Source organism: Haliaeetus leucocephalus, unplaced genomic scaffold (assembly GCF_000737465.1).
Source record: "Haliaeetus leucocephalus isolate CR32 unplaced genomic scaffold, Haliaeetus_leucocephalus-4.0 Scaffold556, whole genome shotgun sequence".
NCBI lineage: Eukaryota > Metazoa > Chordata > Aves > Accipitriformes > Accipitridae > Haliaeetus > Haliaeetus leucocephalus.
This window is the reverse complement of record NW_010972992.1, coordinates 1,587,101-1,610,549: the sequence shown is the minus strand read 5'-3', so window position 1 is coordinate 1,610,549 and position 23,449 is coordinate 1,587,101. Positions and strand designations below refer to the sequence as shown.

Below are 23,449 nucleotides of genomic sequence, written 5' to 3'. Positions count from 1 at the left end.
AACCCCACCCCAGCACCCCGGGGAGGGTGATGGGGATAGACACATGGATGGGTGCATGGGTGGACACACAGCTGGATGTCAAGCCAGACATACAGCCTCCCTCCTTGGGGCCACCCGTGGGCGGGATCAGACCCTTTACCCCCACTGTAGTCCATGTGTCCGTCTGTCCGTGCACCCATCTGTGTGTCTGGAGCCAGGATTGGGCCTGAAAGCCTTCCCCCCCACCAGTGCCCCGGGGTGAGTGAGGGACACACGGACGGTTGTGTAACTGTGTCCAGCTGGATGTGCAACCCCTGCTCTGTTCCCCCAGTGCCCCAGGTGGGGTAATGGGGATGGGTATGGAGGCACAGACAGACGGACACATGGACAGTTGCATGTCCACCTGGAGAGAGTTGCTCATCCAGCTGGACACATGGACAGTTGCATGGATGGCTGGACAGCTGTATGGACAGGTGCCCATCTGGCCGGACACACAGACAGTTCCACATCCAGCCGGACACACAGACGGGTGACCGTCCAGCTAGAAACATGGATGGGTGCACAATTGCACATCCAGCTGGACGGATGGACAGTTGCAGCTCCAGATAGATGGATGGCTGTACATCCGTACGGACAGTTGCACGTACAGCCAGACACACAGATGAGCGGATGGCTGGGTGCATGGTGGGTGTGACAGACAGTTGCAGGGTCATCCAGACAAACAGACAGCTGTCCATCCAACCGGACACACTGACAGTGGCAGACTGCCAGACACATAGACACGTACACGTCCAGCTGGACACACAGACAGCTGTGCAGATGGACAGACACCGGCCCAGCCAGACACTTGCCTGCTCCTCCACCCCACACCACAATTGCCCCCAAAATGGAACTTTTTGCCCCAAAACCCGGCAATTTCACACCCCTGCCCTACCCCCACCACACCCCTTCCCTGCCCCCCACTTGTGGGCAGGATCAGACCCTTGGGCCCCCCCATTAGCTGTGTGTCCATCTGTCCATGTGTCCATCCCCATGTCTGTCATCAACCCTGGGGCGCTGGGAAGGGTTCAGGCCCAATCCTGGCTCTAGACACATGGACAGGGTGGGGCACAGGGAGATGGACACACAGACAGGATGGTGGGGGCCCAAGGGTCTGATCCTGCCCATGAGTGGGGCGAGGGAGGGGTGTGGTGGGGCGGGGTGTGAAATTGCTGTTTTTCAGAGTGGGGCCTTTGGGGCAAAAAGTCCATTTGGGGGCATTTGTGCTGGGGCAAGGGGGTGGAGGAGTCGAGTGTCCAGCTGTCTGTCCGTACAACTGTATATGTTCGTACAACTGTCCATCTGTTCGTACAACTGTCCATCTGGAAGTACAACCCCTGCTCTGTGTGTCCGTCCCCCCCCTGCAGATCCCCCAAACCCACCAGTGCCCCGGTGGGTAACAGCGGTGGGACAGACACATGGACGGGTACACGTCCAGATGGACACACTGACAGTTGTTTGTACCACTGGACACACAGACAGTCAGACGTCCAGCCGGACTCATGGATGGGTGTGCAGTTGTATGTTCAGCTGGACACACGGACAGTTGCAGCTCTGGACAGACTGCTGTATGTCCAGATGGACAGTTGCATGTACAGCTGGACACACGGACGAGTGGATGAGTGGGTGTGACAGACAGTTGCAAGGTCATCCAGACAAACGGACAGCTGTCCATCCAGCCAGCCAGCCAGCCAGTGGCAAACTGCTGGACACATGGACAAGTACACATCCAGCCCGACACAGGGACAGTTGTACATCCAGCCAGACACATGGACAGACGGACAGATGCCCACCCAGCTGGCCACTCACCTCCTCCATTCCATACCACAATTGCCCCCAAAAAGGAAGTTTTTGCCCCAAAGGCCTGGCTCCAAAACCCAGCTATTTCACACCCCTGCCCAGCCCCTGCCATAACCCTCCCCTGCCCCGACTCGTGGGCAGGATCAGACCCTTGGGCTCCTCCATTATCTGCGTGTCCATCTGTCCATGCCCTGTCCGTGTGGCCATCCCTATGTCTGTCACCCACCCTGGGGCCCTGGGAAGTGTTCAGGCCCAATCCTGGGTCCAGACACACGGACAGGGGCATGGACAGATGGACACACGGACAGGATGGTGGGGCGCCCCAAGGGTCTGATCCTGCCCACAAGTGGGGGGGCAGAGGATGGGTGTAGTGGGGCGGGGGAGGGGTGTGAAATTGCTAGTTTCCAGAGTAGGGCCTTTGGGGCAAAAAGCCCATTTTTGGGGCATTTGTGCTGGGGGGGTGGAGGAGACAAGTGTCTGTCTGGGCAGGCGTCTGTGTATCTGGACGACCCTGCAACTGTCACACCCACCCATGCACCCAGCCATCCACTCGTCTGTGTGTCTGGCTGTACATCAACTGGCCGTCTGTCCATCCAGACATACAGCAGGCTGTCTGTCCAGAGCTGCAACTGTCCATCTGTCCGGCTGGACACGCACCCATCCATGTTTCCAGCTGGACGCTCACCCGTCTGTGTGTCCAGCTGGACGCACAACCATCTGTGAGTCCAGCTGGACGTCTGACTGTCCATGTGTCCAGTGGTATGAACAACTGTCTGTGTGTCCATCCAGACCTGCACCCGTCCGTGTGTCTGTCCCACTCCCGTTACCCCACCCAGGGCACTGGGGGGGTCTGGGGGATCTGGGGGAGGGACAGAGCAGGGGTTGTATTTCCAGACAGACAGACAAGACAGTTGTACGTACATGTGGGCGTTTGTACCTACAGCTGGATGCACATATGGTTGTATGGACAGCTGGACAGACGCCTGCCCAGCCAGAGATTCGTTTCCTCCACCCTCCCAGCATAAATGCCCCCAAAATGGACTTTTTTGCGCCAAAGGCCCCATTCTGAAAACCAGCAATTTCACACCCCTCCCCTGCCCCCACTCGTGGGCAGGATCAGACCCTTGCCCCCCCCCAATCTGTCCATGTGTCCATGCACCCATCCACGTGTCTGTCAGTCCATTCCTCCCATCTCCACCCTCCCCCATCCCCCCAGGCACTGGGTGGGTGGGGGGGCAGGTCTAAGGCCCAATCCTGACCCCAGGACCCCCCATTCGTCTTCCCCCATGGCAGCGCATCCCTGTGGGATGTCCCCAGCCGAGATCCCAGGCCCCGGGGCTCTCACCCCCCTGCCTTGATGTTAGGGCATCAGCAGCACCTTTTTTGTCCTTTTTTTAACCCAAAATGGGCTCTCCCCTGCCTCCATCCCCAGCATGGGGCAGTGGGGCGAGGGTCACCCGTCTTTCACCCCAAAACCCCACAGGTGGGGTCCAGACCCCCAAATTTTCTCATAAATTTCCTTTTTTACCACATCTTCTTGATTTTTAACCCATTTGCACCACCCCTGGTGATTAACCAAGGGTTTTGGTGGCTCCCACCAGCCCCTGGCACCACTTCCCTCCTGTGCCAGAGCCCAGTCTGCTTTTGGGTGGTAAAGCAGTGAAAAACGTGAAGTCTGGCTCTTGTTTTTTAAAGCATGGTGAATAACAAAATTCAGGTGGTTTTTTTTCACAAGTAGTTGGCACCTATCAAAATTAAAAGCATAAAAAAATTGCAACTTTGGTTTTCAACAAATATTTACGACACAAAAGGAAAAGAAACAAAGATTTGATTTACTCTGACAAAATTATCTTTTTTTTCCTTTTTTTTTTTTAAACAAAAGATTAGTGACGACTCCTGGGGGAGCCCCCAAACCTCCTTCCGCACCCCCCCCATCCCAAACAGCCAAGGGACGAGATCCAGGCGCCGAGGTGTTTTGTATTTTTTAATAAAGTTTGTAATCCAATGGACACACAAAACAAAACTGCGCTGAGAAAAAAACAGTTCCATAAATTAATAAGTGTTAGGGAAGGCGAAGGGGCGGGGGAAGAGGGGGGGGTCGAAAGTCTTTTGTACAAGTGTATAACACTTCCACAGTTCATGAGACGAGGGGGGGGGGGGGCATGTTTAAATGAAGCGCACTTACAAATGAGTGACAATACAAAGTCTGAGTATGAAAATAAGATTTTCTCTGAAAACACATTTTTGGCACAGATTAAAAAAAAATGTATGTTGTGGGGATTTGATTTTTTTTCCTTTTTTTTTTAAAGTCAGTATTATATATATTTATATATATTATATATATATTTATATATACACACACCCACTGAGTTCTGCATATCCCACCAGGAAGGAAAATAGCTCTCCCTTTTGTTTATTTTTTTTGTTTTGTATTTTCTTTTTTTTTTCAGTGTAAACTGTACATCCCAGATGAGGAGAAGACGGCTGCAGCAGGGGCAAGTGGAGGAGAGGAAGGTTCACATCCAAAAAAAAAAAAAAAAAAAAAAAAAAAAACCAACAAAGGAAAAAAACCCAACCAGTAAAATAAAATAAAAAAGATAATGTGTGAAATGATCCTTGACCCACAAATTTCAGCAGAAGTCCCCAGGTCCTGCGTTTAGTCCACGGCGCGTGTTAATGTGTGTCAAGACATCCAGAACGTCACAGCGTGTCTCCAACTGTGCAAAGGTCCAAGTCACTAATTTAGTGCAAAGGCAGTTCAGGTTCTTTTTTATTTTTTTCCTTTTTTTTTTGTTAAAAAAAATAAGCCATCCTTTATCTTTTCCCCAAAAGGAGGCACAGAAACCCAATACCAGTCCGCCTGCTGAGTGCATCAGTTGTCCGTAAGCTAAAGCAATATGTAAACATACAAGGTAGCGGAACCACTACCCAGCAACAGTTTGATCGAGGCCGGTTAGGGCAGGAGGCTGGTAGTCTGGCAGCATTTTCTTGTTTCATTACTTTCTCTCTCTCTTTTTATTTGTTTTTATTTTAAAATTTTTTTTTGTGGTTTTTGTGGGCTTTTTTTGTTTTTTTTTTGTTTTTTTTTTTTTTTGCTGCAGGGCCTTGGAAAAAAAAAATAAAGTCAGTAACCGGTAAACAGCTCATACCGACGCGATGACAATCATCAGGTGAGGAGAGATGTTGGAGATGCTGGCAAGGAGGTCCGGGGCTAGGCGGGACAGGTGGCTTTCTGAAAATTCGCAGGGTGGGAAGATCTGCAGAACGTAGGCAGGCTGCCAGGGAGAGAAGAAACACGGATAAGCGACAAACCAGGGTGAGGGCTGGCCTAAAATGTTTTAAAATGGGACATTCGGATGATCTTTTGGGTGCTTAAAGGCTCATAAACCAGCGCGCTTGTATAAAAAAGGAGAGGCTGTTCAGCAGCCTCAGGTGTGGTTCCCCAAGGTGGGGAGTTTTTCCACACCGGGGATGTAAGAGCTGGCTAGTTTTATTGCACAAGACAAAAAAAAATCCCATTAATTATCATTTCAGCAGTTGCTCCGAGCACTGACCACTCGTTCTGGGCCATTTACACCCAGGGAACAGATTAAATTTGATTTGATGCCACAACACAGCTGGAATAAATGCTCCTCATCACCAAACCCAAACATTTTGTATTTACGTGGCCAAGAGCAAGAAAGCACCAGGTGTCCTGGAAAAATCAGGATATGATATGCGGAAGAAATGAGGACTCTACTTCCAACACAGAAAAAAAGCTGGAAAATGGGTTTGGTTTGTTTTCATCCAAGGATGTAGGGCTGTGAACAAACTGAACATAGGTTTGAGGGGGTTTTTGGCTTTGCAGTTCATCTTCAGTAATTATATCAATTATATCGGTGTGTTTTGATTGGTGATGTAAAAAGCCAGCATGGTAAATGTGGGGGTTTTCTTTTAATAATAAAAACAGGCAGCTCAACTACAATTTCAAGCAAAGACCTGGGGTGGAAGGCTGTACGTCCCATTATCTATTGATCTAGTATACCTACGGTGTTTCAGGCCTTTCCCTGCAAATACCTGATTAGAGCCGGGGTTGGGAACATTGATGATTCCTGCGGCTTGCTTAGCCTGCAGGTAGCTGATGAACGCAGCCTTAAGTGACTCAGTCTGATTCACTACATCTTCCTGGTCTCGGCCACAAGGCAAAGCCAGTAATAGGCAGTAATCGCTCTCCACCTGGAAAGAAAATACCGTAATTAAGTCAAATGTTTGCTGGGAACAGGCCCATTCCTGACATACATTCATTATCTGCAGTGGAAAATCCTCTCTTTGAACTCCTTCGAAGTTACAGAAGACTTGCTGAAAGTTCAGCCAGCCTAGGAGATGGTGAAAAGGACTGAAAACTACCGCTTTCCACAGCTGCCTGAATTCCACTTTCCACCTTACTTAGACGTGTCGGAGCCAGCAGGAATTTGTTCCAGGGCTGAGGGATGGGTGATTTCAAAGGTTTCCCAACTCCGCCATTCCCTTTTCTATGAATGCAGAGTTAATTCCTATAGCTCATGACTCGCAATCTGCATTTTATGCTCAGTGGGAAGAAGGAATCACGCAGCTATTACCAGAATCCCAAAATAATGCGACACAAGCAATGAGAGCCAAAGTTTCTGGGAGAAGCGGTGTTTTTTTGTTACGCAGCTGGTAAGAAGAGCCCAGCTTTCAGCATGCAGATATTAGCTCTTCCCAAACATGCTCCCTCACCCCGTCCCGACCCCTCACCATCATTCTGCGTGCGACGCCTTCCAGCTGCGAAGCCTCCAGTCGCATACGCTGAGCGATTCTCAGCGGCGGTCCTCCCTCCGGCGCTGGCAGGGACCGGTGCGCTAAGACGTTATTACCGGAGACAAAGTGGAGCTGAACAGCGGCTGTGTCATTTTTTAGAGCCAAAAGGCCCTGCCAGACAATCGGGTATTTCTGGAAAGAGAGGGAGAAGAAATATTAAACGCAAATGAAGGAGAAGGGGATCTTAAATCTCGTCTGAGCTGCTCGTTTGCCTCTAATACTTTCACAGGCAATGAAGACACCACCACTTTGCTTTAAGGACCGAGTACAGATGTAACATCTATCACTCCTCGTATGCGCCGGTCCGGGCTTGGATTAGGTCCTGCTAAATCAGTAATTCAGTCCTTTTTCTTCCAGCTGGCTAAGATGTCTGGGTGGCTCCCTTCATCGTAACATCAGAGCACTTCCCAATCTTTCAGCCTCCCACACAGCACGAGGCAGAGCAGGGTTGTTACCAAACGCTATTTTCTCTTTTACAACTGGGAGAATTGAGAAACAGCAGCAGCAGGAGAGTTGCTCAAGGTTATATGGGAAATACGCCGCTCTGAACGCAACTCTTGGTTCCTCGTCAGTGCCTGTTCCTCACCATCTCCCTCCTCTTCCTCAGCCTCTAGGCTTTGCAAGAGTGGTTTTTTTCTTTTTCTTTAAATACACCACCATTCTTTCCTGCCAGTGAAGGAAACCTTCCCAAGAAACAGCTGACTAACAATGATGCAGCAGTGCCTGCCTGAGCCTGCAGTCTGTTTGAAACAATGATGAGCGAAATGGGGCTGCTCTGCATTAACAGCGCCTTATCTCGAGCCTCTGGGAAATGCCATGTAAATGTGGACACAGCTAAAACTCACCAGGGACAGAAACAGCCCAGAAAGCAGACAGATGATCAATCGCCCTCTCCGCATTTGAAGCACTTGATGCAAGAGAGGTCAGATTTTGGTGCCACAGGTGAGATGAGCTATAAAGAACCCGATTATTTCTCCCCAGACGAGGAGCATGAGGCTACTTGGCCAGGAGAAGATGACAGAGCGAAACTTACTGTCAGAAGCTGAACCATATCCACAGGTCTCTGCGAAATGGGGTGAGGAGACGGCTCTTGTTTGAGAGCGGACTGTGGCTCCGGGCGATTGAGGGGCAGCCCCGGCGGGGCCCCGGGACCCGATGTCGTGGGGATAAACATGGATTGCTTGGGAACCGCCTGAGGTTGGTGCGGTGATGGAAGCTCCTGTTTCATCGAAATGGCAACGGGCGAAGGGTAGGAGGTCTGGCCCGTGTCCGCTTGTGCCCTCTGAAGGTGGACATGAGGGTCTATCTGTGCCGCATGCCTATTTACAGTGGGGTGGTGACTCTGTTCGGGTCCTGCTGCTGGCGGGCCCTTGGGATCCTGGGGGATCTGAGGAGTCTTGCTGCGTACTGGCTGGCTGGGGTGTGAGTGTTCACCCTCCGGTAGACCCTGGGAAGCAGGCGGTGGGGGCAAAAGGAAAGATTTTACACTGTGGGCATATCAGGACTCATTAAATTCAACAGTAAGGCTGCCAGGACACCATCAGATTGCTGGCGGGGAAACCTGTGTCTCCTCACCACAGCACCAGCCCTGCTGTGGTGAAGCCTGGACCAGTCCCCCCGTTCCAAGGCTACCCCACCAGCCTCTCACACCCGAGAGGTGAAACCACATCTCCTGAATTCTGGCCCAAGCCCTTCCTTAGCCCGAGGATGTCTGACCTACACGCCACCTTGATGTTAACAATTCTCCCCCCCGACACCTCTAAGTCTAGAAACCTGTAGGCAGCTTCACACTTTCTGGTTTGAGTTCTAGAGTAGTTAAGAAAACGGGTTATTTCAGCTTCCTCTAATGCTAAGCAACGTTCAAACCCCATTTCCCAAACAAAATAGCTCTTCTTGTGCTATGAACTTAAGTAGGGCTTGGAAACTATCCACAGAGAACTAAACTCAGCTCCTGCAGCCACGCAGAGCCGTGCCGGGCTGTAATTAGCTCAAAGCACTCTAGATTTCAGGTAGAAGGAGAAGAAAGGGTTTTATTTCTCACCTGAGATGGGGTCATGCTCCGGGAAGGCAGCCCGATGGGTGAGGCACCTGGGAACTGAGGATGCCCGAGCTGTGCCGCTGTATGGTAATTCCTCATGTCACCATACACAGACCGATAATCGTGAAAGGAGCTCCCTGTGGGGTGCATGATCTGTACTCCGTGCGGTACCACCACCGGCTGTGTCAAAGGCAGTCCAGGCAGCTGGCTGCTGGAGGGGACACTGAGGAGCCGGGGCTCGCTGTGAGGAGAGTGCGCCATCTTGCCTTCAGAGGATTTTGGCGTCTCTTTTCCAGGCTGAGGGGTCTTACTGACAGGGGGAGTTTTCACAGCCCCTTCAGGTGTTCGGGATTGTCTCGTTTCCGAGTGGTGCTCACCCACAGCGGCCATGTGCGGGTGCATGATCATCCTCACGTCCCGGGGTACATTGTACTGGTCAAGTCTGATGCTCGTGGGGTGCATGCGGTAATCCGGCTGCATCACCAGCACGTCAGACTGAACGGGGGCTGGTCCTCGGCACACTGTGGTATGGTGGTAGTGCATCTCCTCCTCGGGGGGATGCTGAGAAGACAGAGGAGGCATGACTATGTCTCGTATCGGAGCTGGCTGAGGCGTGCTGGATCGCTGAGGTTTGATCTCTATCTGGGGTTGCAGAGCAGCTCTGGGGGAGTGAAGCGCTTCTGGGCGGATGCCGTAAGGGATGCTGGAAAGAGGAGGAGTGTTCATCCTCACCTCGCCTTGGGACAGATGGCCCAGGGACACAGTCTGTGTTACGCTGTGAGGAGGCATGATAACAGATTGCTCAGGATGCATGCTGGATATGTACTGAGGAACGGGAATTCCTGGCGCCAGCATGACCGGGGTGCTGCTCGATAAAGCCGGAGATGAGGTACTGCCGGGATGACAAGCCCGGGGGAACGGTGATGGCGAGTGCCCGCTAGTACGCGGTGAGTGTGGCTCCTGTTTTGTGACCCCCAAGTGGGAAATAGCCCGGTCAGTTGGGGTGCTGGGTCCCGAGCTGACGTGGTTTGCTTCCGAATGCATTTTCCCAGAGAGGGAAGGGTGGTGAGGACTAACTCCAGGACTCAAGTTGGATGGTTGCAGAGTCTTGGTCTCCACTTTCAGAGCAGCTGGATCGGACAGTTTTTTGTTCACAACCATCTGGTTGTGAACGAGTACGGGTGGAGTGTTTACAGTCTGTGTGAGGACTTTACCAGGCTGAGATGCTGGAGTCTGGACAGAAAGGTGGGACGAGTCAGACTTCTCCAGCGCAGTGCGCTCTTGTTTAACGGAGGAGATGACGGGCGACGTATTATAAGGTTGTGACCCTAGTACCAAAGAAGAATGCGTGGAAACAGTCCCGTAGCCCGCCGAAGTCTGGGAGCCTTTCGGCGTGGGCTGAGATGGCGTGATAGGTTCTTGTTTAATCTGAGACTTGGATACAGACTGCTGAAACTCTATGTCGACAGCGCTGGCTGGGGGAATCTGGCTGATCTTGGCACTAATTCGCTGAGGGCCTTCTGTCTTCTGCCCCGAGTAACTCAGAAGCACTACCCCTTCCGAGGTGTTCACTCGCAGCCCTGGACTGGACCCAGTCTCTACAGGCCTCTCCTCAATAATAGACATCGATCCCGGATGAAACCTACTGTTATCATTTGTGCTTGACCTCTGCTTAAATTTTGGCGACGGGGCATTGACAAGACACGTCTGGGTTTGGGGAGCTTGCTTCACCAAGGTGATCCTTGGAGCCTCCTCCAGATCCACACTGTGGGGCATCCTGCTTATAACAGAAGTGGCTTTGGGAGCAATCACAGTACTTATCTTTTCCTTCTCGCTGAACACCGGTGCTTCAGCCACCGGTGGGTCCAAGGCGTTGGTGACGGGAACTGCTGGCTTCTCCTCTGAAACCGGCTTTATGGCCTCTACCGCAGGGTGGAGGGGTGCCTCCTCCAAACAAGGTGCGCTCACTGGCTCGGCGTGCGTCGTTGTCACGTGCGTGGAGGTTATGCTTGTTGCCGAGACATACTTGGGCTCCATGAGTATCTTCCTCAAAGTGCTGGAGTTTGTATTGATATCTGATGCCTTTGTGTCTGGTGGGAGAGCAGGTGGGGGCGTGGAACGGGCACGGGGTTCCTCATGCCTCACCATCCACTCTGGCACTTTGGCAGCACCAGAGTGAAGGGGGACGATTGTGGTGGGCACTGGGGTGGGCAGCTTGGCTGCTGCTGAAGGGGCAGCAGGAAGGGCTGCATTTGGAGCGCTCGGCGGTGTGATGGGCGCGTTCTCCATGGGCGACCGTATCTTGAATCCACTCTGACTTCCCTCGTCGAGGGGAACTGGTGGGGTGGCCAGGTCTAGAGGAGTCGGAGCGGGCGCTTTCGGTGAGGTGCTGCTCTCAGCAACAGCTTCGTGCGCGGCCACAATGTCAGTGGCTGCAGCCTTGCTGGCGTCAGAAGCACTTGGTTCCACGGATGCCTGAGCCACTGTTTTAGTTTGCTTTTCCTCCTTAGAGGCATCTTCGGGTTTTGTCTTTACTTCGTTAGTGGGGGGCGACTTGCTCTGCACCCTCTCCAGCTCAAAGGTGTTGACTTCAGCGGCATCACCCTTTCTGCCCGTGCTCCTTTTGCGTCTCTGCCGCGTGGTTTTCTGACGGCCCTTTTCCTTCCGAGCAACTTCAGCCTCCTGCAAGGTCTCGGCCTCCTGTGCAGAATTGGAAGATTCACTGAAGCTGACTTCGGCCTCCTTGCTTTCCGTCTCTACTGTCGATGGGGCAGAGCTGGGAACCGGCTGCACTGTGGGCTCAGCGGCAGCCTCCGTTTCTAGGATATTATTCACTGCCTGATCAGTCTCGGGCTCCATCTCCCCCCGAGGTGACGGTAACACCAAGGGCTCTGCAGGGATTTCAGCTTCCGATTCAGCGGGATACGTCGGGGGTGCAGGAAAGCTTTCAGTCTCCCCAGAAATATCATTGATGATGGAGCCGATGGCTGCCGCCAGCTCTGTTTCACTAGCTTGATGCGCAGGTTTATCTCCCTCCTCCTCCTGACGAACTTCAGGTACATCTGCCGTCGGCTCTTTGTAGGCAGCAATTGACGGAGGAGTTTCGGTAAGTTTTGCAATATTCTCCACGGCCTGCTCAAGTTCAATCTGTTTTGCTAACTGGGCAGCTTCGGGGGACTGCTTTGGTTCCCGCACCACCTCTTTTTCCATTTCTGGGAATGAATCTTCTACCTCACTCTTAGCAAAATGGGGTGACAAGATGTCCTCTTTCTGGGGGCTCTTAATTTTGGCCGGTGACACCGCCACCGGCTCTGCCTCCTCCTCAGTTGGCCGCAAGGCACCCTTGACTTCGTCCACATTGAGGCGTATTTCTACATTTTTGAGACACACGGATGCTTTATCTACAACAGTTTTGGTATTTTTATACCTTCCCCTTTTGGATTTCGTAACCTTTTCTGGCACCGGCTTCTTCTCAATAATCTCAACCGTGGGGATTTCTAGCTGGTTTTTCTCTGCATCCAGTTCTTTCCTATCGCGTTTCTGCTCGTTCGCTGCCAGCTCTTTCTCAGTGGCTTTTGCTTTACTGCTGTTGTCACCAATGCTTGCCTCCTGAACGCTTCTTTCAGCAGCCTCTTCAGATTCAGCCGAGGTATCAGCTTTCGGTTCGTTCTTCCCTTTCTTCCCCTGTTGGCTGGTAGCAGCTGATGAGTGACTGTGTGTTAGCTTCTGGGATCTAGGAGACCTCCAACCTTCTGCAGGCTTAGGAGCTTCCGCAGCATCTTTAGTTTCAGACTCCTCCACCTCTTGCTGTACCGGTTCTGCCTTTATTGGAGAGATGTCCTCCTCTGGCTTACGGCGGGTTTTTGGAGGTCTTCCCCTCCTCGGGGTCGTAGGAACGGTTGTCACTGTTTCCTGCGGTTCCTTCTCCCCTCTCTTCCTGGTGGATCTAGTGACCTCCATGGAGTCCTTCACTGGAGATGGGCCTTCATTGTCCCCTGTGGTAGCGTAGACTGACCTTACGTTTCTGCGCCTAGTACGGCCTATTGGCAAGCTTGGCTCCACGTTTTCTGGCTCTGCAGCAGAACTAGGGGATTTAGCAGCATTCCTCGAAACCTTCTCCGCTTCCACTTTCAATTCAGAAAGTTTCTGCGTCTCCCCACGAGGAGAGCTTGACCTTTTAAGTTTTTCACGGTCAATTCTTTCGCTCTTTCTCGTGACGGGTTTTTCTGTCATGTTAGCTGCAGCCGATTGCACAGGAGTCTTGGAGCGTTTACTCTTGTAGGACTTCTTATCTTTTACAACAACTGGAGGTTCGACTTCCATATCATTGTCAGAAACGGGCGGCAGGACCTCAGCAGCCACCTCCACCTTTTGATTTGCACTAGCATCAGCAGTGGCAGAAGGTGGAGGATTTTCTTCTTTAGGTTCAGCAGCCTCATCAGACTTCTGAACTAGCTTGGGCGGAGGTGGAATCAGCTGGGCAGCTTCAGGTTCTGGATCTACACTGATGTCTGCTTGGGAAAACGAAGCTCCAGGAGTAGGAGGCTTGGTATCCAAGTATGAAGGGTGCTCTGTTGCCACAGCATCTTCCTCTGGCGCCAGGGTAGTAGCAACAACTTCTTTACTAGCTTCTACGACTGGCGGGGGTTCAGTTTGCTCGGGTGGTTCAATTTTGACAGGAGCAGCAAGTTCAGGAAAAAGTTTTTGTTCCTCTACTGCAGAAGCAGGTTCAGATGGTTTTTCTTCTTTTACAGAAGTTGTTTCCACCACTACCTTTTCATTTGCTACCTTCTCAACCGGTGCTGGTTCCTGTGGTAGGACAGTAACTGAAGAGGGACCGACTACTGAGGAAGTTTTATGTTCCAGTTCTTTACTATCAGGAACTGTTTCTGGTGTTTTCGGCCGGTTTTCTTTATCTTCCTGTTTTTCCACTTCTTTTGGTTTCTGATCTTTCTCCTTTTCTTTCTGCTGCATTCGCGTCAGTTCAATAAATCTACTGTGGAAGAGAACCACCGGTTCTTGCACCAAATCAGCCGCGCTGTTAGTCCCATCGGAGGAAGACTGTCTCCCGTACAATCTACCAGAAATGAAGTCAAGATCATCGTCTTTTCTCTCTAAATGCTGCAGGCGCTTGGAGTCCTGTTCAAAGATTGAACTATGCAAAAACCGAGAAGCAAACAGTTCCTGTCTCTCTTGTTCCTCCTCTTTATGATCTTCTTTCTTATCATCCAGTTTTCCACCTTCTGAATCAGTCCTGATTTTTTTCTTTTTCATATACCAAGAGGGAATAGGTCTTGGAGCCGAGTCAACCTTCTCTTTGTCTTTATTGTTTCTAAAACTAGCAAATCTTGAATCCCAATCTAGAAAGGACCAGTTTTCTTCTCTGGATGAAGAGAGAGATTTAGCTCTTTCAAGCAAGGCCTTTGTGTCTGGTGTGATTGTCTTGTCCAATGCAAAAGAGTAAAATTTGTTTCTTTCTAAGGAACTTGACAGTCTTTCCTCTCTTTCACGTAACTTCTCTTCTCTGTCCCTTAATAAAAAAGACAACCTGGAACCCTCTAACAAGGATGAGGCTTTTGGGGAATGGGGCTTGTTTTCACTGTCATCATCTGAATCTGAAGGCACCTCCCCGGGTTCCAGGTCTCGGACAGACCGCTTGCGTATGCTGTCTCTTTTGACGATGCTGCTTGGAAAGCTGATATCAACTCTGCCAGGCTCCTGCTTCACTTGTGTTTCCCACCTACTTGAGTCATCTTCAGAACTCAATACAGATAGTTTTATTTTAGCCATTTCTGCCATCTGCTCCCTTCTGCTGGAATCATAAGGATTAAATTTTAGTGAGTCCTCCCTCACAGTCATGTTGGAGTATGAAAGACCCTTTTCTTCTATTTTAGGTGACTCTTTGGTTTCCTTTAATGGCATTAGCCTTGGAGAATCGAGCGTATCGTCATCTTCATGGAAAGGGAAGTGTCGGATACTAGGGGAACAAGATGTCCTTTCAGAGTCCTCACTCACCTGACGAGAACTTCTGTAGTTTCTTTCTCTTTTAGTGCTAATTTCAAAGTCAAACTGGTCAGTCTTTTTCCTTTTACTTGGTGGAGAGTCATCGGTGACATCTTGCGGAGGTTTTCCCACCTCATGGACCAAGCTCCGTCTTTCATACTCATCCACATCTTTCTTTGGACTGCCGAACTTCTCAGACTTCGCTATCTCCATTTCCAGCTGCTGTTTTAGCCTGCGACTTTGCTCCATTTGTTTCCTGTAACTTTGCGTGTGGTCAATGTCAATGCCAATTTTCTCCTCCGTATCAGTTGACTGAGGCTTCTCTTGGCCAAGTTTATGGTCGGGTGTGTCTTCAGGAAGACCAGAGTAATTCTTCCTTGCATCCTCTCTCTCTGTTCCCTGGTCATCTAGTAGCTGTACCTGTTTATGCTGGGGTTTTACTGGATTCAATTTTTTAGAAGAGAGTTCCTGAACTTCCACTGGTTCATCGGCTGCCTCTATTAGCCTTGCCTGCAGATCTAGGGTGGGACGCATGCCAATCCCACCAACATTAAGAGTCTCCTGAATTTCTTTGGGACTAGTAACAGGAATAAGTCTTTCCAGTTTGAGTTTTTTAGATTCCCTTTTAAGCATCTCCTTCCTCAGGGGTTTTCTCTCCAATTCTCCTTCCCTTAACATTGTCACTTCTCTAGATGAAGCCGTTGCATCAAGCTGCTTTTTCAAAACCATGCGTGCATCTTCCTCATCTTGGCTGCTTCTTTTTACTTCCAGTTTTTGCCTGTCAGGCTTCAGATTTGCATCAGCAAAACGTCTTTTACGAGCCTCCAACTTATCTAAATCTACCGTGTTGGCCCCCTCAGAAGTTTGCTCTGTCTTCAAGTGCTTTTTGGGTTTCAGTTTTCCCTCCTTATCCACCACTTCTACGTGACTAGCAAGGGCTTTCTCTTTTTGTACCTTGGTTCTGACAGGTTCCAGTTTAGACTGATCAGACTTGGTTTGCTCAGCTTGAGATGTCTGCGTTTTTTGTTCAAGAAGTGGGGACTTCATAGTGTCATTATCGAGCTTTGCTCTCAGTTTCTCCAAAGTGGGCTGATCAATCACTTTCCCCTCCTTTTCTTTTACTCGGGTCAACACGACGCAGGGCATTAGTTCCAGGCGGTTTTTAGCTGTCCCTTCTTTGTCACCTCTCTCTTTACTTTGTTTACTATTGCCCTTCAGTTTTTCAGGGCTGGGCTCTCTCTCATTCTCTTGATCTGTTTCAGAAGACTGAGAGCTGGGCGAATGGATTTTTGCTTTTCGTTTTTGCTTATCGGTTTTCTCCTTTTCTGATTTTTCTGGCTTTTCTTTTCTCACCAAGCGTTTCTCCTTGTCAACTCTCTCCTGCTCGAAAACACGCTCTTTCTCTGTTTTTTCATTTTTTGCATAACGTTCCACACGGGCTTTGTCGAGCTTGTCATATCGTGGAGGAGACAGAGAGCTGCAGCTGCCACTGCGATCCGATGACCTGCTGTAAATCCTCCTTTCTGAATCGCTCTGCAGCCTTTCTGACTGGGAGGGAGACGCTCCAGGGCTCTGCGGACGCCTGGAGTGGGTTGGACTCTGGCTCCGCTCTATCGGTCTCCGTTCGTGGTCTCTGTCCCGATCGGATTCGAACCGTTCCCTCTCCCTCTCTCTCTCCCGTTGCCTGTAACTGTACTCCCTTATGTCTTGCTCATATGGATCGCCCCTGTAATCCCTGTACTCGCGTGGGTCGTCGTAGTATCGTGGGTCATAGTAGTCTCCTTGGTAGGGATCCCACTCTGCGTAGAATTCTCTGCCTCGAGCTGGGTATTCTCGTCGAGGATCTTCAGGATACGTCCCTGGAGTCCGAACAGTCTCGTAGTAAGTACGATCAGGGGCATATTCGTAAGATCCTCTTCTTTCATCTCTGCTAAATATAGGAATAAAGAGGTTAGTTTTCCTTCTCAACCAATGTACTGTGTTACCATGTTCTTTGCTATGTAGGGGAATCATTTTATGATAATTGCTTTACACCCGCATCAAGGCAACTGCACACACCTGCATACAGAGATTTAACAACAATGAACTGGTGCACACTGGATTAAATGCTTTGTTAGCTTATCAAATACCGTATGCAGTTAATTGGTCATTTTGTGACAGCTCTGCCAAGTATCTTTTCACCACCCTCACTGCTTCATTTTTGCCAAATTAACATATTGCATTAAATTAAGGTAAAACCTACACAGCACCTGTGCACCCACGCACAGTCTGTCATGCTGAAGACCACCCCATCTCAAGAACATGAAACCTACCTCTGAAAACATGAGTCAAATCAAAATTCAAGGTTTGAACCTCTCCATTACTAAGCAGTAAAGTGGTAATAAAATTTCTTTAAAAATCCTAAACTCTGTAAGTGATCATTTAATTCCAAAATTAGCTCTTTTGCTGCATGTGACATGCTGACGTTGCCTACTTACAGCGAGACCAAGTCAATGAAAAAAATCAGGTTGTTTATGAGATCGGGTGAATTCATGGGGAGCACTCAGCAAAATAAGTCAAGCAATTAGTGTTATTATCTCAATACCTGCAAATGGCAAAAATAAGCCATTTATAACACTGAACATGCCTCATTGGCAGAGGGGTGGCATAAAGCTGGTGCTCCAATTCTCCACCATTAGAGTGTTTTGAACACTCCATATACATTTATTTGGCTTCACAGCTTATGTTTTATGTTAAAAGCTGACAGCTTCCTCATTTTAAGAAATGTACAAAATTGAAAAAAGAACACAGTGAAGCAAAACACGGAAGACAAGTGAAGCGGGATGTTGTGAACGGCAGCTGTGAAGTTAAAAAAATTAATCATGGTTTTCCTTTGGGTTTTTTGTGGGTTTTTTTGCCTTTGGGTCCTATTTAGACGGGCTACAACTACCACCTAAGAGAACCTGGTTAGTGCGGATCTTAGCGTCATTGCAAGGGACCAGGAACTGCCAGGAGGAGCTTGAAGGAGGACGAGAAGATGCAGAATTACAAGACCCACTGCAGAGCTTGCTCGATCGCTCTCTGAGTCATTATTCGTAAGCATCTTGTAATGAGTATGTGAGCATAGTGGCAGAAAAGGAAAAACAAGACTAACATGTACCTAAGTCTTACGTTGTTCCAGAAGTCAGTGTCCTACTCAGAATTATTTCATGGCAAAGACAAGCCCAGCTGACTCCTGCGCGTTAAAAGACATCCAATAATGCACTTCCCTTTTCTGAATTTGGTGTAGTTCAGAGGAAATTATTACTGACTGCTTGCTGGCACATCACAACATCTGGCAAGGACTGGGGAACGCACACATTTATTTCCATTATGCAAATCCTGATTGCCAATTTCCAAACACTCCTCGCTTTTCAATCTAGCAATTTTGCATAGAAGTTAGACCAGTCTATTTTGCTGCAAAAAACCATTAAATTTATCTAATGCACAGGTACAATCAGTGTCACGCTGGGCTTATTTCATCGGTAAACCAGAACCCTAACAATTAAGCCAGCCTCTGAAGGTAATAAAAATGCACCCACACAAAAAGAAAATGCTTCCCTTCACTATAGTCATCAGTAATAAAAAAGACAGATGTTTATTCAGCCACTGAAGGAAAAAAAAGCACAAAATGCAGAGTGCTTTTGTGCCGGCCTACTCTCAGCCAGGGTCTGCAGAGATAAGTGGCCATGCAGGGGGAACACAAGCCTTTGCAGCATGTGCAAAATGGCCAGACACCATCAGGACAGATGCTGCAGAAGGGCATCAACACAGAACACATTTTTCATGTCAAATAGCAAAAAAAATTTAAAAATTGCAGCCTCACTCGTATTTTATTATTTTACCAAGTTAACAAACTAAACTGTTGAAAAGGGGTAGGGGTGGAAGACCAAATTTTACTCTCCACTCAACAGATGAGCAGCAGTAGATTATCAGACTATATATACACACATTAACACATAGATTTCTCTTGAGGGTATGGGAAGGCATTACAGATAAGCTATTCTTTGCATTCTTAAGAAACGATGAATGACTCTCAACTGTGTCCTGGTGACCTATCACAGTAACCGGATACTAAATATATACATCACACAGATAGCTGAAACCTCCACCTAAGTACGAGTTTCAGTAACTGACTGCACTTCAGATGTGTGATATCCTGTCTGCTTTAATCTGCAGAGTTGAAGTCTGACGACCTAAATTTGTTTAAAAAAAAAAAAAGTTGAAAAGGTAAAAGACATTAAAAATATACTAAAATGTTGTTAATAGAACTTTAAAAAGAAGGATAATGTTGAGAGGAACAAAAATAAGTGTTTTTTTAATAATTACAGCCTGAAGAAAGTTTAATTGCGCTTAAGACGATGCTGGAAAAGTAAAGACTGTAATAAAGATATTGACACATGCCTTCTTTCTGCCAGCATTTCATAAAAGTCTCTGATATCTTGACCCGTTTTCTCCATGGAATGATAAAATGCCAACTGACTTTCTCGATTTGCGAAGTCCACCTGAAAAATAAAGGTAAATCATGTTCAGTGAGAGAAACAGCCCATTTTGACAACAATTCACTGTCTGCTGCAGTCTGATGGGAGCAGAACTGAAAATGGGGATGATAATATTTAACAAGAAAATGTCAAACGCTTCTTGGGACCAGCCCTACGCATCCCCAGGAATAAAGACCTTTCTCTCTCAACTCAGTGTAGCTGCGTGGAGCTATATAACTACCTCCTTACTGGGGTATGTTGTTGTAGCTGCCAGAGCAGAGGCTTCTGTTCAGTAAACCAGCAGGAAAAATACATGTTATTATCATGGTATTGAAGTTTTTAATACTACGATTCCAATTACAGTTCCAAAGTCCCTTTTATCTCACCACAGTGCTATAGCAGGTCAGTACTATTAATCTATTTCAGACTCCACGTTATTTGCCTGGGGTTATACAGCAAGGCAAGAGCAGGGACGGGAAAGGAACCAAGCCTCCTGAATTGCAGCTCCCTGTTCTAGCTACTCGAAGAGTTGATGTTTTCTAGCCAAGGGGAACAATATTAAGAAGCTAATGGCATAGCTGATGCAAAAAGTTAAGGATTAGAATGGATTTAACTATGTGTATATGCATAATGCGATTTTTTTAACATTCTAGTTCCTTCTTTTTTAAAAAAGTCAGCCTAGACCTTTGTGTAACCACAGCAGTGGAGCACAGACATACACACATCATGGGTGCTGCTTATTCCAAAGTTGCTAAGTAGCAAGACCCACAAACACAAGATACGAAGCTTTTGAATGACCACACATTTTATTGCATATAAGGGCTACTTACATTCAACCACCACGCTTAGAAACTACAGTATATTCAACTCCTAACCCCAACGGGTGTGAAGTTGCTAGATTAATAATACACCAGATGAGAGATCATGCTTGAAATCATTACCCACTCTTTAGGAGAGAAGAAAGGAGGAGGAAGAAGATAATTCAGAGGGTTGGCTGACACCTCACATCTCCAATTAGTGGAACTGATGGGACAGTCATAACAGGTATTACCACATTCATCCAAATCCAAGACATCCCTGTAAATGTTAAGTGTTGCTCCAGGAGTAACTTTCTCTCTATTTTTTAAAGTAGTGTTTTTAATTACTATTTTTTAAAATCTGTTACAAGGAAGGAGTTGCCATCGCAAGAGGAGATTGCATGCTTAGGTTGCTGTACCTCATGACTACGGTGTGCAAGCCACCACGGATCACCTTGGCCAGGTCAAGGGCCTGGATATTAGCACGGATCAGCTGAAATGCAGCCATGTGTTATCTCAGAGGAACTCACACCATCAGATTTCACTTTTCTAACATGAAAATGGACAAAATTCTGCCTTGGATTCGGGTAAATGAGGTAGTAACACGGACACCAACACTCAGGAGCTTAGAGAGACAAGTTCAGTGAAACAAACGGCAGAATACTGGAAAAGGCTTTATAAGTAACAGTTCAAGATACCCTAACATCTTGGTAAGCCGAGTATAAAAAAAATAGTTCAAGCCTTTGATGTCTGGGACATACGTGTCCCGCTAAGTATTCCTTTTGTCTGGCAGTCTGCAAATGCCAGCATTTAAGGGGTAAGGCCTAAATACAATTTGTTTCTCTCTTTTTTTTTTTTTTTGTTTTTGTTTTGGAGGTCATTCTGCACACCTTAATTTTATTCCCACCGATTTTCCTCCCCTTGGTCTCTTTTACAGCTGCTTGTGCATATTCAATCTCATTGTAGAGAACCAGGGCCATGCCTTTTAAGCGGTCAAACACCACCTGTAAAAAACAAAAAAACAAAACAAAAACCAAATAAGAGCCTCATCCACAGGACTTAATGTCAGTCCCAACAAAATCCTAAGTCATGAGGATACCAGTAAGGAAATAATTTTTAGCAAGGTAAATTTCCAGGCTTTTCTGATGAGGCATATTGTAATGAAGAGACAATAAAAGGACACGGGACTGCTTTGAATTGTGGATATTGTGGCTTGAGGTATATTATGCCTTTATTTTGTTTTTCTGTATTTTACTTTTAATTTTTTTCTTTGGTGACTGAGTTTTGTAGTTTCTCTTTGTTTACTTTTAGTTTTTTTCAAAAATTTCCAATGTGTTTTAGGGGGGAAAAAAGGTAAAGGGAACATTTAATCCCAAAATGGAAACAGTTTTTGTTATCACAGTCTGCAGTACCACTCGTCAGTCGCTAAATGCCCAATTTCCAAATACTAGCTTCCCTTAGCAATAAAACTTATTATTCAAGCAACAACAGCTACAATAAAGAATGTCAAAGCTGCAACACAAACCCACAAAAATCCTTTAAGGAGGCAAGACCCTGATCCTGCAAAGATTCACACATGTTGCTCAACTTTAAGCACATCAATGTCCAACAGAAGTACACGGGACAACTCACATGCTTAAGTTTAAGCACGTGCGTAAATCACTAGCCCTGACCCACAGCGGGGCAGGTAACACACTCCCACCATGTGATATGGGTATGTTGCACCATCATTGACTTTCTTCTTTCACGTACTTTTGTCAGTGTGACTAGCCTAACTGCTTTTAAAAAGTCATTTTTTGGTCTGATGAAAAAAATATAGTCATGTCTAATTATGTAATTAGCATGCCTGAGCATAACTACATAATTAGACTGCTGTTCCTCCTGTGTTAGCCTTCTAAAGAAATTTTGTTGGGGAGAGACTGTACTGCACAAGAGCAACAAATAGTTTCCAATACTCATTATCTCGGCTCGTTCAAAATACTTTTTTTTGTTTTCAAAACACCAGAAGCAACTGCTCTACGTATCGGACCAACAGGATGCAACGCTACAGAGCACTGTCGGCCAAATTACACCCCAGAGAGAATTTCTCTACCTGAGCTATAAAGCCCTGGACAGTCGGGGTTGAAAGGACAGGATGGGAAGAAAGGAAGACAGTAACAACTTCAAACCACACGCCAAAGCCTCCCACCTACCTTTACCACAGGCCCGTATCGGCAGAAATGTCGAGTTAAATACTGATCCGTAACGTTTGTAGAAAGACCATCTAACCACACGCAGTTTGTAGGCATGCTCTTTCCAAAACCCAGCTGAACATAAAAGGGCAAAACTTCCATCAGTACAATTCACAAGTGTTAAACTAACTGAAGAGAGCATGCCTAATTAAAGAGTTATTTGAAGAAAGCTAGTCATTTGTATGGATTTTCTAAAATTAGCATCTCACACAGGTGCAAGCAAGACAAAAATCAAATAGCAATTAATGAAAATAATTCTGCATGCTTAAACAAATACAGTGTTTGACAACATTTGGTTCTTCTACAATTTGAATGCATCTGAAAAGTGACAGGTTGACAGCTCTGGGGACTGACAGCCCCTGTTTATTGTCGGTACTAGTACAGCTTCCCAGCATGGCCTCACCAGGCACGGACCTTCAAGGCCAGGGAATGTCAGTCACCAAGTCTACTCAATCCTGGGGCTCCTTGCTAAGACAGCCAACAAAAATGCTGATTAATCCCAGTTATAGTGGTGGCTGAAAGCATCACGCTTTAATCTGACCTATGCATTAAAAAATGTCTTACTTCCATAAACTATGCTGCTGCAAAATATCCTATGTTGCTGTAAATGAAAGTAACAAGGATAAGGATACAGTCCACGGGAGGATTTCTTTACCTTGAGCCGGTTATTTCCAAGATATTCCCCATCCATCTTCTTAATTGCTTTACACACACTTGCAATATCACAGTACTGCAGGAATGCATACTGAGGAACACCGTTCACTTTCTTAATGTCAATATCCTGGGGAAAAACACAAAACAGAACAATCGACAGTCAGCAACAGGCCAAAAAGGACATTCAACAGCGTCAATTAGATCTAAGTGGACTTTTTTTGAGAAAGACACATGGCACAGCAAGCACTCTTTAATTAATATTTTCTTCAGAGAGAGGATTTAAACAGTAGTAGACAGTTAAAAACTTCGCTGTTCTGCTATATCTCATTCAATGACAAAACCAAATCCTTACTGACCCAGGGAAAGCTCTTCATAATGCAGATTTAAAATTCAGCCCTGCAGACATAAGCCTGACCTGATCAACAAACAGTAGCTTTAGTTTGTTAATATTATGTCAACAAGAGACAACTCAGAATCAAAGAAATACAGATTAATTTTTGCTCACAAAGGCTCAAGAGAAAACAACCTGCTCCAATCCTCATTTCTGAGCCAAGAGGCAAGCAGGGTTTCTTTTCCAAATAAACATGATCC

At 47.4% G+C, this 23,449-nt stretch overlaps 1 protein-coding gene across 15 annotated transcripts in view; it reads right to left on the bottom strand.

Annotated features, from left to right (window-relative positions):
• Window positions 1-4,897: 4,897 nt before the first annotated feature.
• Window positions 4,898-23,449, bottom strand: part of SPEN (spen family transcriptional repressor) — an 82,370-nt gene continuing 63,818 nt past the window's right edge. For 14 of the 15 annotated variants that reach the window (XM_010577215.1, XM_010577226.1, XM_010577216.1 and 11 more), the window contains 9 exons: window positions 22,860-22,985; window positions 22,166-22,279; window positions 20,864-20,977; window positions 19,100-19,200; window positions 8,678-16,607; window positions 7,670-8,083; window positions 6,574-6,768; window positions 5,875-6,033; window positions 4,898-5,093 (listed from right to left, as the gene is read on the bottom strand). In XM_010577215.1, the coding sequence (XP_010575517.1) occupies window positions 4,962-5,093; window positions 5,875-6,033; window positions 6,574-6,768; window positions 7,670-8,083; window positions 8,678-16,607; window positions 19,100-19,200; window positions 20,864-20,977; window positions 22,166-22,279; window positions 22,860-22,985 (9,285 nt within the window). In that variant the 3' untranslated portion in view covers window positions 4,898-4,961. The remainder of the gene's footprint in view (window positions 5,094-5,874; window positions 6,034-6,573; window positions 6,769-7,669; window positions 8,084-8,677; window positions 16,608-19,099; window positions 19,201-20,863; window positions 20,978-22,165; window positions 22,280-22,859; window positions 22,986-23,449) is intronic. The other variant, XM_010577213.1, reaches the window with a different exon arrangement.